Source organism: Staurois parvus, unplaced genomic scaffold (assembly GCF_062004578.1).
Source record: "Staurois parvus isolate SC_StPar_1 unplaced genomic scaffold, SC_StPar_1.0 ptg000586l, whole genome shotgun sequence".
Taxonomy (NCBI): domain Eukaryota; kingdom Metazoa; phylum Chordata; class Amphibia; order Anura; family Ranidae; genus Staurois; species Staurois parvus.
The window spans coordinates 3,999,513-4,014,840 of NW_028318382.1; the positions used below are offsets into that span (position 1 = coordinate 3,999,513).

General features: G+C 39.2%; 1 protein-coding gene across 1 annotated transcript in view; it reads left to right on the forward strand.

Moving 5' to 3' along the window:
* Positions 1-10,728, forward strand: part of GOLGA7 (golgin A7) — a 40,956-nt gene extending 30,228 nt beyond the window's left edge. Inside the window, exons 5-6 of the mRNA XM_089692476.1 lie at positions 4,510-4,559; positions 9,633-10,728. Of these exons, the coding sequence (XP_089548602.1) occupies positions 4,510-4,554 (45 nt within the window). The 3' untranslated portion in view covers positions 4,555-4,559; positions 9,633-10,728. The remainder of the gene's footprint in view (positions 1-4,509; positions 4,560-9,632) is intronic.
* Positions 10,729-15,328: the final 4,600 nt, after the last annotated feature.

The window sequence follows — 15,328 nt, forward strand, 5'->3', positions numbered from 1 at the left end:
TTACTAGTAGGTCTACGATTAAAGTGCACCTGTCTAACTCTCTTCCCCTGATAATTATTCAACATGGCAGGCTAAGGCCAGAGCTTTGGATTTAGTTCTGATTTGAATGTACCTTAAAAAAAAAAAAAAAAGCTCTTGTATCAAAATCAACGTGATATTTGAGTTTGGGGATAAAGTAGCTGACTTTTAGCGTATCTCTTAAGACCTGATTATCTGCCTTGTGCTATTCCCTGAATTAATACCTCTGCTGGTACTATAGTTGAACATACCCATGATGTTGTGGATGCTTTTGTGTCCTTTTACTCTGACTTATGTAAAGTGGGTATAAAAAGTCTACAGACCTCTTTGTTTATAAATTCTATCCCATATCCTGAAAACGTTTCCTGTTAGAGTGCTTGTATTTTCAGAAAATGTTCTAAACTGTTGTGGAAGCCAAATAATCTTGTCTAACTGTGACTCACTAAGTGTACTTTCTATCATATTGAAAGCAATACCGTACAATAATATCTCCTAAAATCCAGCACGTTCAGACCCTCTTTAGATTTATCCTTACATAGTACCTCATACCTAACTCTTGGTCTTTTATATGCCCACATATACTTTTAAGTATCATCTTTTTTATTATCTCAAAGAATGACCTCGGTAAATATATTGGAAGCATATGCAATTTATACAGGACCTTTTGGGACTATTATCAGTTTTAACAAATTTATACAGCCAATCCAGGAGATTGATCCGATGGATATTTTCCTCAAGTCATCCTTCAACTCCTTTATTAATGGAATGGAATTTGTCTGATATATTTTCTTTAACGCAGGAGTTAACTTTACACCTAAATAACTCAACTCCCTTTCCCTCCATACAAAGGGAAAAGTTTTCTGTAATATCTGTTTCTCTTTGAAATATTGATATTTAATATCTCTGACTTTGAGAGGTTAATTTTCAAATTTGATAGTTCTCCATAATTTCTTTTAATTTTTATTAAAGTTATTCTGGGATTCACTATATAAAATAACATGTCATCTCCATATTCCGCTACCTTATACTCCACCTCACCTATCACAATTCCTTTTACATTTATATTCCTTTGTATGGTCTCCAGAAGTGGTTCCAATGATATGACAAAAAGTATGGGAGAGAGTGGAGATCCCTGTCTGATTCCATTGTGCATTTTAAACGACTGTGACAGTGAGCCATTAACCTTAACCACTGCTGTTGGGGAACTGGTATAATGTTTAATGGCTTAATAACGGTTAATCCATTGCATCATTTTAGGTCCTATTCCCAGAACTTCCAAAGTGTCGAACATAAATCCCCAATCTTCCTTATCAAAGGCTTTCTTGGCGTCAATCGATAGAACGATCGCCAGATGATTTTTTGTTTTTTTGCAAAAGCAATAATGATCTCAATCCATTATCCTTTTCCCCCCTCCCTGGGATAAATCCCACCTGTTCTAAATGGATCCATTCCTGCATCTACTCTTTCATCCTATTTGCTAAAACCTTTGCATATAATTTTGTATCTATATTTAATAGCGATATGGGTCTGTAACTGGCACTTTGGGACAGGTCTTTCCCTTCTTTCGGTAAAATTGTAATTTATGCCTGCAATGACTCCTCTCTCATTTCCATTCCCTCTCCTAAAGCATTCATGTACATGCACATCTTAGGCACCAACTGTTCTTTAAAATTCCTGTAATATCTCAACGTATATCCATCTGGTCCAGGGCTACTACCTGCAGCTGTACTCTTCAATACTGTATAGATTTCCTCCTTTGATATAGGTTTATCTAATACTGCTAATCTCCCTTCCTCTAGTCTAAGTGGTCTAGCCTCTCTTTAAGTACACCTGTCTTTTTCTCCTTCTTTCTTCTTCTAATTTTATCGGGTTTTTATAGTTTATTTCATATAAATCACTATAGTATTTTTTAAACGTTTTAGCGATATCAGTGGTTGAATGTGCCATTTCTCCATTCTTATCTTTGATTTTCTCTATATAATTCCTTGACTTCTTTTCCCTCAATCTTCTCATGAAATATTTTCCTGGTCTATTCCTCCACTGATATTTCTATTTTGCGACTAAATAAAGACTCTTCTCGTTTCCTATTCCATCAACTCATTTAACTCTTCACTTTTTTTTAGTTATCTTCTGTTGTATCTCTATTTCTATTTTCTCCTTTATGTAGTTGTTCTAAATCATATAGTTCCTCAATTAATAAACTTTTTATTTCTTCATTCTTTCTTTTTTTCAGCTTCCATTGAGATTAAGATTCCCCTTCTATAAGTCCTTTGTGCTTTCCAAATAGTAGCAACAGAAATCTCTTCTGTCTCATTGAGTGTAAAATATTAATCTAATTCTCTTTATTCTTTGCTCCATTTTCGCATCCTGTATAAGCATCTCGATTAGTCTTCACGTACTAACTCCACTCCTTTGCCCTTCCAACCTTAATCTTGTTATAACAGGTGCATGATCTGATGGGGATATTACCTCAGTTTTGGACTTTACCAAAGACTCTATGGGGTTTATTTACTAAAGCTGGAGAGTCCAAAATCAGACTCCCTTCTGCATAGAAACCAATCAGCTTCCAGGTTTCATTGCCAAAGCTTCATTGAACAAGCTGAGGTTAGAAGCTGATTGGTTTCTATGCAGAAGGGAGTCTGATTTTGGATTCTCCAGCTTTAGTAAATAAACCCCTAAAAGTCTATGTTCTATCATTATGTAATCCAACCTTAAGTACATCCCATGCACCAGAGAGAAAAAGGTATAATCTCTATTTCTTTGGTGTTTAATTCTCCATGAGTCCATCAGCTGGCACTGGTGTAACATTTTCTTGACCAACTTCAGATTTTTACCTCCCGTCTCTCCGTGCACACGATGATGTATCCATCAAAGGGTCCATGCAGAAATTAAAATCCTCTGCTACAATCTGGTAACCATTCTTAAAATGTAGAAGTTTTCTTAACAGGTTCTCTAGATATGTCATTGAGTTCTTATTAGGTTAATAAATATTTGCTAATGTGCATTGTATTCCTTGTAATTTTCCTTTCAAAAATAAAAAACGACCTTCTGGATCAACTAGTCTTATCCTCCATAATAAATTTTACATTTCTTGCCATCCCAATTGCAACCCCTTTTGCATGTTTAATTGAATCCACGTAATACCACCTTGGGTAGTGTTTTAGAATATAATTTAACTTTTGCATCTTGTGATAAGTATGTCTCTTGCAGAAACGCTATATCGATGGAATGTTGATGGATTTTTCTAAGAATCTTATGCCTTTTAATCGGGGTATTCACACCTTTCACATTATATTTCATAAAATTACTCAAGGTCATTCTTACTGTTGCTTATCTCCTCAATCTGAATACCACTTAAAGAAGCACAGATGTAGAATATTTGGAACAGAAGAATATCTTCAGAGTGACCTTTATTCCCCAGACTGAGCGCTGTAATAAAATCAAAAGGTGCTTTAACAAAGTATTAGTTTAAGGGTGTGCACACTTATGAAACCGTGTTATTTTAGTTTTTTATTTTTACTTCCCTCCACTTAAAAGTTTGTTCAACTGAATTGTACAGTTTATAGGTTACATTAAAGGTGGAAAAAGTTCTGAAATTTATCTTTATCACATTTTTTTTACATCACAGAAACCGGACATTTTAACAGGGGCGTGTAGACATTTTATATCCACTGTATGTAAGACTAGAGCACAATATACTATTGTTGAACTGGATGATTACTTAAATGATATCCATCTTCCCAGGTTGTTTGCAAGTCAGGTTTTGCTATTAAATGCTCCCTTAATGACCGAGGAAATTTAATTAACCATGCATTCCTTTGCCCATAACAAAACACCTGGCCTAGATGGTTTTGCTATAGAATGGTACTTACAGTATAAGGAGGTTTTGCTCCCCTCATTTGCTTCGTACTTATGCCTTTGAGGAAAGATGTTTGCCACCCTCTGTGGCCAAGACTTTAATTATACTTATTTCCAAGCCACATAAGAACCATATTTACTGTGAATCCAAATGTTTTATTTTGTTGATTAATTCAGACATCAAAATCTTTGCTAAAATTCTTGCCTGAAGTTTGAATGAGGTGATTTCTACCATTGTGCACTTTGATCAAACGGGATCCATTCTGGGTTGCTCTACCTTCACTAATTTATAATCTGATCATGAATGACAGTGTATTACTGGATTTTAAACTGTATAGGCACTTATTTTTAATGTTTTACATAGCTATACCTGCAAAAAGGGTCCAGCTTGAAGTGATCTATCAGGGCTTAATTTTCTGACTAAAGATCCACTTTAAAGAACTTGAGGTCATTGTGACTCAGCTGACTCTGATGTGCCCTGTAACAGCCCTTTTATATACATTATTACAGTGCAACTATTAAGTGACAAGACACGTTCATAATTGGTGTATTGGTAACAAAACAAAAAAAGATAAGGAAATATTGCAAATGTTGAACTGATTAAACGATCCTGTTTCTTGACATAAAATACAGATTGAAGTCACAATCTATGAAGACAGAAGTCTGACTGGCAGATAGGACAGGTATGTGATGTTTAGCTGATGAATTCATAAAATGGAAAGATTGGCGGCCCAGCCTAGGCAAGCAGAAAAGAAGTGCTACCTTGCAGCACAAAAATATATATATATATTTATTATATATTAGCATTTGTGTAGCAGGGAGGGACAAAGTAGGAAATCTTGATTTAGTGAGGTAAAGTGTTACTAAACCCTGCATTCACTATACCTGGTCTCCCACAATACACAGAACATGAAAGCACAATTATTTTAGTAAATATAAACTGATAAATACCTTTTTTGAACAGCAGTTAGAGCAGTCTTGTGACTCCTATCAGTGTCCAGCAGAGCACTGGTTAAAGCTTGTAGGAGGAGTTTTCATTCTCCCCTGATTGTCTTATGAGGCTGCATAACCTCTGACTGTCTGTCTGGACAGCGCTGATTGGCCCTGTGCTGATTATATGCACTTTTCCCAAGAAAAAACACTCTCTAGCAATACACACCAAACTGAGCATGTGCAGCTTGCCCCAAGGCTCTGTTCTATCAGCAGATGGATTGGGGACAGTAGAAGGGGAGGATCAGAGAAGTCTGGATCAAACAGTAGTGCGGAGGATTAACCCCTTAGATTCTACAGTGAGTACAACAGGCATGCTTTACTGCATATACAGACTGATTTTATGGTTGTGGTTGTGGGTTTAGTAACACTTTAACTGCTTCCAGACTGTCCTATAGCAGGAATACTGCTACAAAGCGGCACAAGTGCGCAAAATCACGTGTATATTTACGTGATTTTGCATTTCTAGGTAGGGGGCGCACGCACCCTACCCCTGCCGCCATTCGCGGCTGTCAATCTTCGGGTTCCGGCCGGTGATTGCATAGCATCTCTGATCGGGAGAACTGTTTGTGAACAAAACAGTTCTCCTCCCTGCCATGCAAAGCAGTGTGCTAACAGTGAAGCACACGGACACAGCACTTAATGAAAGAGCACACGGTTAACCCTTTGATGGCCCCTCATGTTAACCCCTTCCTGCCCAGTGCCATTAGTACAGCCGCAGTGCCTTTTTTTTTTTTTTTTTCAGCACTGATCACTGGGGATGTCAGTGACGCCAACTCAGTTCCCCCCAGTGTCAGAATGCCCCCCGCAGTCCTGCTATAAGTCACTGATTGCCGCCATTACTAGTAAAAATAATAAAAAAAATCCCAGTGTATATATACCTCCATTTGAAAATGCTATAACTTTCCCGTAAACCAATTAATTTACACATTTTGGGATTTTTTTTTTTTATCAGACATGTAGCAGAATACATTTTGTCCTAAATTTATGACAAAAATTTTTTTTTTTTTAATTTTTTTACTGGACATGTTTATTAGCAAATGTCAAAAATATAGTTGTTTTTCTCAAAATTGTTGGTCTTTTTTTTTTTTTCCTTTCTTATAGCGCAAAAAATAAAAACTACACAGGCAACCAAATACCACCAAAAGAAAGCTCAATTCTTAAGGAAAAAGGACATAAAAGGACATAAAGGGACATAAATTTAATTTGGGTACAGTGTTGTATGACCGTGCAAATGTCAGTTAAAGTAACTCAGTGCTGTAATGCAAAAAATGGCCTGGTCAGGAAGGGGGGCGGCGGGAATCCTCAAGAGGGCAAGTGGTTAAGTAACACTTTAACCCCTTCACACCTAAGGGTAAAACAAATCTTAAAACCTAAGTAAAATTTTACAACTTTGACCTGTTCGTAAAGCCGTACATATCACAACTACTTTGTACATCCAGGTGAATTATATCTTGTTTTTTTTCAGGACAAACTGGGCTTTCATTTGGTGGTAAATGGTAATGGATATCTCCCTGATTTTTTTTTCTTATTATCAAAGTAAAACTGGCCCAAAATAGGACAAAAAAATCATTTTTTTTTTAGATTTAGCTGTGTGTTTCTTGTTATTACCATAACCTACCACCAAAGAACAACCCAAAATAAATTTCCAGCTCATAACGATTGCAGCGATAACATATATGTGTATGTTATTTTGTTTGTACCTGTACTACAGCCAAAAAACAATAGTGCACATTTTTTTTTTTTTTTTTTTTTTATCTAAAACACACTGACACTAATACCAATTTAAAAAAAAAAACCCTGAACTGTGACCTTTACCTTTGACCCTGACCGTCACCCAAACATTAACCCTGGCACTGAACTAGATCAAATCTTGATCTAGGTATTTTTTACTTTTATTTTTTCTTTTATTTTTTAATAACTATTTTTACAAATCATTTTTTTGTTCCCTCTCTCTGCAAGGAGATAGATACAATGAATCTTTCTCCTCCATTCTGAGAGAGAAAAAAACCAAGGATAGTGGGCTTACAGTGACTGATCCCTGTAATAGCCAATCAGAGGTTATCACAGCAATCATGTGACCCAGAATTGGGAGTCCCGGTTCCCGATCGTTAGAACTGGACTCAGGGCTCTCAGTGACACCCTGGTCTTTGTGCAGGGAGCAAGCTGTGCGGCCAGCTCCCAGCACAAAGAAAGGTACGCAAATATTCAGCACCGCGGAAAAAAGCCAAGTTCTGTGAGGCCACATAATTGTGTTATGTCAGCGTGAAGGGGTTAAAGTAGAAGTCCTGTTTCAAAATGTAAAATCCCAGATCCACAATCAGGGTAAAAATGAAACTATCACTGTAACAATTCTCTCCTATTCTGTCATAGATAAACCCTCTGGAGGTGTGTCATCATGCCGCCCTGGGCTATGTTTTTCTAAGTAATTATTTCCATGTCTTTGAACCTGTTAGACTTTCTATTATGAAAGCCCACTTATGCCAGCAGCATTTTTAGTAGCCTCTAGACCAGGGGTGGGCAAACTTTTTGACTTGAGGGCCGCAATGGGTTCATATATTGGACCCGGGGGCCAGACCAAGAGTAGATGAATGATGTGTATGTGTGAATTAATATAAATTAAAATTTGTAACATTTCATCCCCCACAGTACTATTCCCCTCCAAGTAGTAAGCCAAGTCCCCCCTGTGTCAATTTACTTACCTTTGCTCCGCACGTTCCTCTCGCCGTGTTCCCGCGCCGTTCCGGTCTTCAGGGCGGACTGTGAGAGGAGCCTAGCTCCCTTCACGTTCGTCACGCTGCCCCGCCTACACACATCCTGACAGCCAATCACTGGCTATCAGGATGTGAGTGGCAGCGAGACTGGCCAATCATTGCATTTGAGCGCGCTGAATGATGCAAATGTTTGCCTGCCCTGGCTGTTTTTTTTTTTGTATCGCGCTCTGCGGGCCGGATTAAAAGGTCCGCCGGGCCGTATGCGGGCCGTAGTTTGCCCATTGCTGCTCTAGACTTTAACACTGAGGAACCCTTAAAGTATAACAAGGACAAAACTTTCCTTTTTAGTATTGGATAGAGTGGAGAGGGATTAGAACACTGGTCAGCTTTCATTGGTGTCTGTACCCCTGTTAAGGAGATTCACCCTCTTTTGTCCTGTTTACCATTATCATCGAAATTGAAAGTAAAAGAAAATCACAAATCTTGGGTTGTACCCAGAAAGGTAATACAGGGGAAATATTCCAATCTGGACACTAGTTTTGATGGCCTGGGAGTCTGCAAAGAATTCCCTTAATTTGCAGGGATTTCCTCTTACTTCTTGTTTTGGCTATGAGACAGGAAGTAAAGGGAAATCTCTGCAATGGGACAAAGATGGCAAAAAAAATCTGACCGGGGTTATAAACCTCCCTTGCTCTATACAAAATGAGAAAAAAGTCTTGCCTATAGTTCTACTTTAACCACTTGCCCTCCAGAGGATTTACGCCCCCCCCCCCCTTCCTGACCAGGCCATTTTTTTGCGATACGACACTGTGTTAGTTTATCTGACAATTGTGAGGTCTTGCAACACTGCACCCAAATGAAATGTATGTATTATTTTTTTCCCACAAATGTAGCTTTCTTTTGGTGGTATTTGATCACCTCCTGCAGTTTTTTTTTATTTTTTGCACTATAAACAAAAAAAAGACTGACAATTTTGCAAAAAACCCAATATTTTTAACTTTTTTGCTATGAAACATATCCAGTAAAAAAATTTTATTCCCCTCCAAATACAATTTCTTCATAGAATTAGGCCAAAATGTATTCTGCTACATGTCTTTGCTAAAAAAAAAAAACCCAATATGTGTAAATTAATTCATAATAAATCACTCAACTAGGTCAATAAATGAGTGCATAGAATGTGTAAGCACATTCTATGCACTCATTTATTGACTTGGGTGAGTAATTTATTATGCATTTTTTTCAGGTGTTAGATGTTGTTTTTCTTTTGTTATATATTTTCACATCTCATTTGCACGGTGAATATGCGGTTTATATATTGATTTTGAAAGTGTAAATTGGTTTACATGAAAAGTTAAAGTGTTTACAAATGGCGGTGTATATGCTAAAATAATAATTTTTTTTTTACCCGTAATGGCAGTGATCGACTTATTGCATGACTGCAGCGGGCATTCTAACACTGGGGGGGAAACTGACTAACTGCCACTGACATCCCCAGTGACACTAATACAGTGGTAATTGCTAATAAAAAGCACTGTCACTGTACTAATGACACTGAGGAGGAAGGGATTAACAAGCAGCTTGCACAGCAGTGTGCTGTTTGTGTTTTACTATGTAAACATGCTGCTTTGTATTACTCTTCCCTGCAATACAATGCAGCATGTTTGTGTTGACAGGGGAGAGCTCTGTGTTTACACACAGAGCTCTCCCCTGTCAGCTCCGCCGATGATCACCGAGTCCCAGCCGGGACCCGGTGATTGACATGCAGAGGAGCCAATAGTGGTGCGGGTAGGGAGCGCAGGTGCGTGTGTGTGACATTCAATTTATGTTTTAAAAGAGGGAGGGAAGGGTGTCTTGCTGGTACAGCATTGAAAATGGGGAGAAAATCAATAGAGCACAGGAAAAAAGTTTCCTACCATCTAATTTGTTTTCACAGTAGAGCTCCCTATATATGTATACCTGTACAAGACATGTATGTACTCTTGGTGAGTGAAGGTCTTGGTGTAAATCATTTTACCCACAAGAAAATAATTAGCTATGCACTCTCTCACACAGGTGACCAATTCTTTGTGCTGTAAATACTTTCTGCTGCAAAGACCGTCCTCCCTGACATTCCTTGAATCGCCATTCCCATATCTGCAGCACATCCTACACGTCTTCTACTCTTTTTGTACCTCATGGACCCAGTGCCCCCTCCCGTGCCAATCTGTGATCCTGCCAGCCTGCTGTCCTTATGGCTGAATATGCAGAGAAGAGGGATGAAGATGGCTTAGCGGAATGGATACCTCTTTCAGGGGAGAAGCTTGGGCTTGGGATTGTGCCAATGTTCTGATCACTTTATGGAACGTCTGTGCTATGCCATGTTTCTTACAGTGTCTGTTGTATTTCTCTAGCATTAAAGTGGAAGTGATGTGTTGTACGAATAGAACAGACAATGGCTTGAGGAAGCTCATTACATCATGGGAGATTTAATTCAGACAGATGAAGGCGGTTTGGGGTGGACATGACTTTCTGGTTCCAGGCTATCAGTTGAGTGGCCTGTTAATGAAAATATTGGAATCTTCCCCCTCTGTCATCCCAGTATTTATTTCTATATTCTAGAATTACATTATCCCTTTCCTGGCCCACTTTTTCTTGCATATATATATATATATATATATATATATATATATATATATATATATATATATAAATTTTTTTTCTTTTAAGTGTAACGCTAGACATGTGACTTTTTCATTATGAACTTGGTGCTGATCCTGTTTTTACATGGCACATTTTACAGTACTTAAATGGCAGTTGTCCTGTGGCCCACACACAGAGTACCAGTATATACAGATACATTGGTTGAAACTTGGGCAGCTCTGACTGAAACAGGTCGTAAAATGTTCAATTGCAATGCCAGTTCACGTTCCAGTATGACAGCTGCTGATGACTGGTGCCCTTTTCTACCACCCTCCTCTCTCCAGGACAATCACGCTGCTGTGCAAGCTGCTTGTAACTGAATGGTTAACAGATTGGCTGTGTGTGGTAACTGGTTCTGCGATTTTTCTATATATAAGCCGTTGATCATGCCATGTACATTATGTCACTGTCACAAATCATGTGCTTTTATGTATTGGATTTATTATAAATAAACATAATTTATAGGGAAGTCTTTGTGTGGTTTGTCATATTTTTTTTTTAGTTACATTATTTGGTGTATTTAAAGCAGAACTCTGTGCAGAAATTTTATTACACATTTGTACAGGTGCATTCATATCTTTTAAATAATCTGTTGGTCTTAGCCCCGGTTCACATATATGCGGCCGTGCGGGCCGCGTTTTGCACGGGCACGAAAGCCCATTCATTTGAATGGACTCCTGTGCCGTGACACACAGGGAAGAAGTCCCTGCACGTTTGAAAACGTAGCTTGCACGGGAACCTCTGTTCCCAGTACGGTTGCATTTTCCAGTGCGGGCAGTGTGCCATTAGAACGAATTGCACCTGCCCACGTGTCTGCATTTCTCTGTGTGGGTGGGTGCAGATCCGCAGTGGCATCACCCGCGCATATGTGAACCTAGCCTTACGGTGCACAGTTCTCTTGCCTGTCAGATATCCAGCCTTCTTTGTTCAGTGAAGAGCCCTCATATCCTGTTCACAAGACCGGTGGTTGATTCGTCTTCTAACCCCTCAGCCACTGGTCTTGTACAATCCCCTCTGTAGTTTTTAGTGATGGCAGGGACACGTAAATACACTGCTGCTCACTGCAGTGGCTGGACCCAGGAGACTCGGACTCCCAGTCTGATCCACCCACTGTGCTGTGTCATTGGATGGTTTGTTCACTGCAGTCCTGGTCTGTCCCACCTCCTATGACCAGACACTTCACTAGCAGACCAGGATGTGCATGGCAGGATGTGTTCCTGATTACACTACCCACTCAGAGGGAGGATTATCTCTACCCCACACCAGACCTTTCAAGGAGGCCTCTGCTGGTTTACATAATGCATACTTACATTGCGCATCTGGTGAGTGCGTAATCTCTCTATACTACTTGGAACACCATCACTGAATTTTAAAAGGAGTATCTATAACTGCACAGACTGTCACCTTCATTTTAAGTTATTGGTCATTATTCATTTATGATTACCTGCTGCTAATTTATAGACACGACGCATTATCATATAATTTCTCTTAGTGCTGCACATTTATTTTTATTCTTATAAGGTTTATATAGGTTGCCTTGAGTACTATAGCTGCTTATTAAAGAGTGCTCGCTTTTTTATTGTATTTTACTGTAATAAGGAAATATGGTTCCTCCCATGTACATACAACGGGGGTGATCATGGATTTAGTATTTTTTGTACTTTGGGTGTTAAAGCTTATTTCTAGCTTTTAGCAAAGTTTAAATTGTTTTGGACCAAGCCATCGGTTTGTGCTGTATTAATTATATGTAGCCTCTTTTACACATGGTATAAAGGACCGTGTTTTAGCAGCTGGGGGAACTTCCCACCCCGCCTCCAGTACAAAATTGAAATGGGAAGCTTTGAACAAAGCTTCTAAGTCATTCCCCTGAACTCTTGCAAATGTTCTGTCAATTTAAAGGGCTGTGGACAGAGCTGGTGCTGCTATTCATTTATAGGCAGTAGCAAGGGTGACAACACTACAGTAATTTCACTGCAGAAGGAAGTGTTGACATCCTATCAGGTTACTGACTTGATTAAAAGGTATTTACAGATATGTTAAAGAGGGTGCTAAGAACAGTGTAGAGACCATTTACAACAAATGACATAAACTGCATAGTACCAACTGGCAATGGCAAAGCTGACTACATAGGCTACAAATGGGCAATCATAAACATTATATGGGCAACAAAGGGGCAATTGTTGCAATACAGGAGGTGCAACAAACTCAACTGCTTTCATACACAAGCAGAATATTGGCAATATGTGGGCAACAAACAGGCAATCACAACAATATACTGGAAATTCCTTCAGCACCAGTACACCTATTCCCAAGCAGAAATTTCCTCTCCAGCAATGATCTTCCTTCTCTTTCAATGCCAAACCTTTTCTAGACCTCCGAAGCTGAGCAGCACCTGGTGCAAATCGAAAGCAAGTCCTCCCAGGCTTCCCATCTACTTTGTGTCATGTGACATCTCAGAGTGGAAGAGTCCTCTGGAAGAGTTTTCCTTGGCTGTGCACTGCTCAATATCTGTGGTCGGACATGCAAAGGTAGTGTTACACTTTTATTTAGAATCATTTTAGTGTCAAATTACTCTAATGGATCTTATGTTGAAAAACAGAAAAAAAAAATCAATGATCTGGCCCATAGTTTTCTTGTACTTTCATAAAAGGATTCATGTAATTTCTCAGTAACTAAATAGCACTTGCTATCAGCAAGATAAACTGCTCAATTTTACAAACACCTTCTAACTGATTCATCTGCCACAAATGCACGTGTACTTGGCATTCACCAATTTCGCAAGCCAACAAAATTGCTTATGATGTCATCAGAGTTTTGACAGTTTAGTATATCAGGTTCAAATGAAAAAAGGCATGCACAAACAGGCCAAAATAAGATGTGGAAACTCAATTCACCCATTTTCCCAGTAAATTGTGTCATATTGGTGAGATATCAGAGTTCCAGGGCTGCACACATGCTGTGGCCATTGTGAGGGGCCCCCACTCTCCCTGCAGTGGTTTTTTTATTAATTTGATATTCAAGTGAATGCAGCGGGAGATGCTGAAACACAGTGATGCATGGCAACACTCAAAACTCCTAGTCTGACAGGAACAAAGGCAGGGAGATCTTACTAGACCTAAGAAATGGGATGATTTGGGCCATCCATGTGTACACTATCACTTTGGGTAGTGTGAAGCTGTGAGACACAGAAAAATTTTTTGTTTTCGTTGGAGTGACTTTTCACAAGATTTTAGTCCCTCGGCATTCTCAGGGTCTCTGGCTAAGAGCAAGAGACACCACCCTTGCCTTCAAGAAATGGCCTGAAACCAAGATGTAAAGTAACCTTTTTGGGTTTTTTTTTCTTTATTCCTTTTCTTGTTTTCTTCATTTCACGTAGGGCTCTATTTGTAAAAAAATTCTATAGCACTTGCCCTTTCCAATAAAAACACATAGGGGTCTATTTATAATCCCTCTCTAATAAGAAACACTTTGGGGTCTATTTATAAAAAAAATTGGCTGTGTGAATGTCTCAAGCATTCACACAGGCATCACTCATAATTTCCGGACTTTGCACAATATGTTTATTAGCCATGATCGTGGGCTCCATCTAATGACTATAATGCTGTATTTTCCTGATTTAAGTATTTCATGAATATACCTTATGGCCATTAGGTGAAGCTGATGATGATAATGATAGAGAATTAAACATATTAGTCCAAATACAAGGATTATTCAAGATGGCTTGATGTTCCATCAAGGTGACACAAACAATATTGATATTTGTGGTCTCCCCAACACTATAGGGTGGCAACAAATAATAGAAAGCTAAAGTGTATCCCAAGAAGAAAAGATCAACACACTTGATCATTGGATCATAGGTATGATATTTATACATACAGTTGTCAGAAGTTTTCATACCCTTGGAGAATTGTATACAGTATGTACCATTTTTAAAGAAAACATGAGAGAGCAGAATGTTTTGGTAAATACCTGAAAAAAACCCAACAAATTTGCCTGTGTCCAAATATATATGGACCTAACTGTATACACACACACACTATATTGCCAAAAGTATTGGAACGCCTGCTTTTAAACCCACATGATCTTTAATGCCGTCTCAGTCTTAGTCCGTAGGGTTCAATATTGAGTTGGCAGGACCTTTGCAGCTTTAACAGCTTCAACTCTTCTGGGAAGGCTGTCCACAAGGTTTAGGAACGTGTCTATGAGAATGTTTGACAATTCTTCAAGAAGCGCATTTGGCACTGAAGTCGGCCAATAAGGCCTGGCTTGCAGTCTCTGCTCTATTTCATCCCAAAGGTGTTCTGTTGGGTTGAGGTCAGGATTCTGTGCAGGCCAATCAAGTTCCTCCACCCCAAACTCGCTCATCCATGTCTCTGGACCTTGCTTTGTGCGTTGGTGCGCAATCATGTTGGAACAGGAAGAGACCATCCCCAAACTGTTCCCACAGAGTTGAGAGCATGAAATTGTCCAAAATGTCTTGGTATGCTGATGCCTTAACCGCCAAACCCAGACACGTCCATCGAATTGCCAGAGAAGGGTGATTGGTCATTCCAGAGAACACATCACTGCTCTAGAGTTTAGTGGCGGTGTGCTTTACACCACTGCATCCGATGCTTTGGATTGCACATAGTGATGTAAGGCCTGGATGCAGCTACTCGGTCATGGAAACCCATTTCATGAAGCTCTCTGTGTACTCTTGTTGTGCTAGTCTGAAGGCCATACGATGTTTGGAGGTCTTTGGCTATTGACTCTGCAGACAGTTAGTGACTTCTGCGCACTGTGCACTTCAGCATGTGCTGACCCCACTCTATCATTTTATTTGGCCTACTACTTCGTGGCTGAGTTGCTGTTGTTCCCAGTTGCTTCCACTTTGTTATACAACCACTAGCAGTTGACCTTGGAATATTTAGTAGCAAGGAAATTTCACGGATGGACTTACTGCATAGGTGGCAATCTAGCATACCCTGCTTGAATTCACTGAGCTCCCGAGAGTGACCCATTCTTTTACAAACGTTTGTAGAAGCAGTCCACATGCCTAGGTGCTTGATTTTTTTTTACACCTGTGGCCA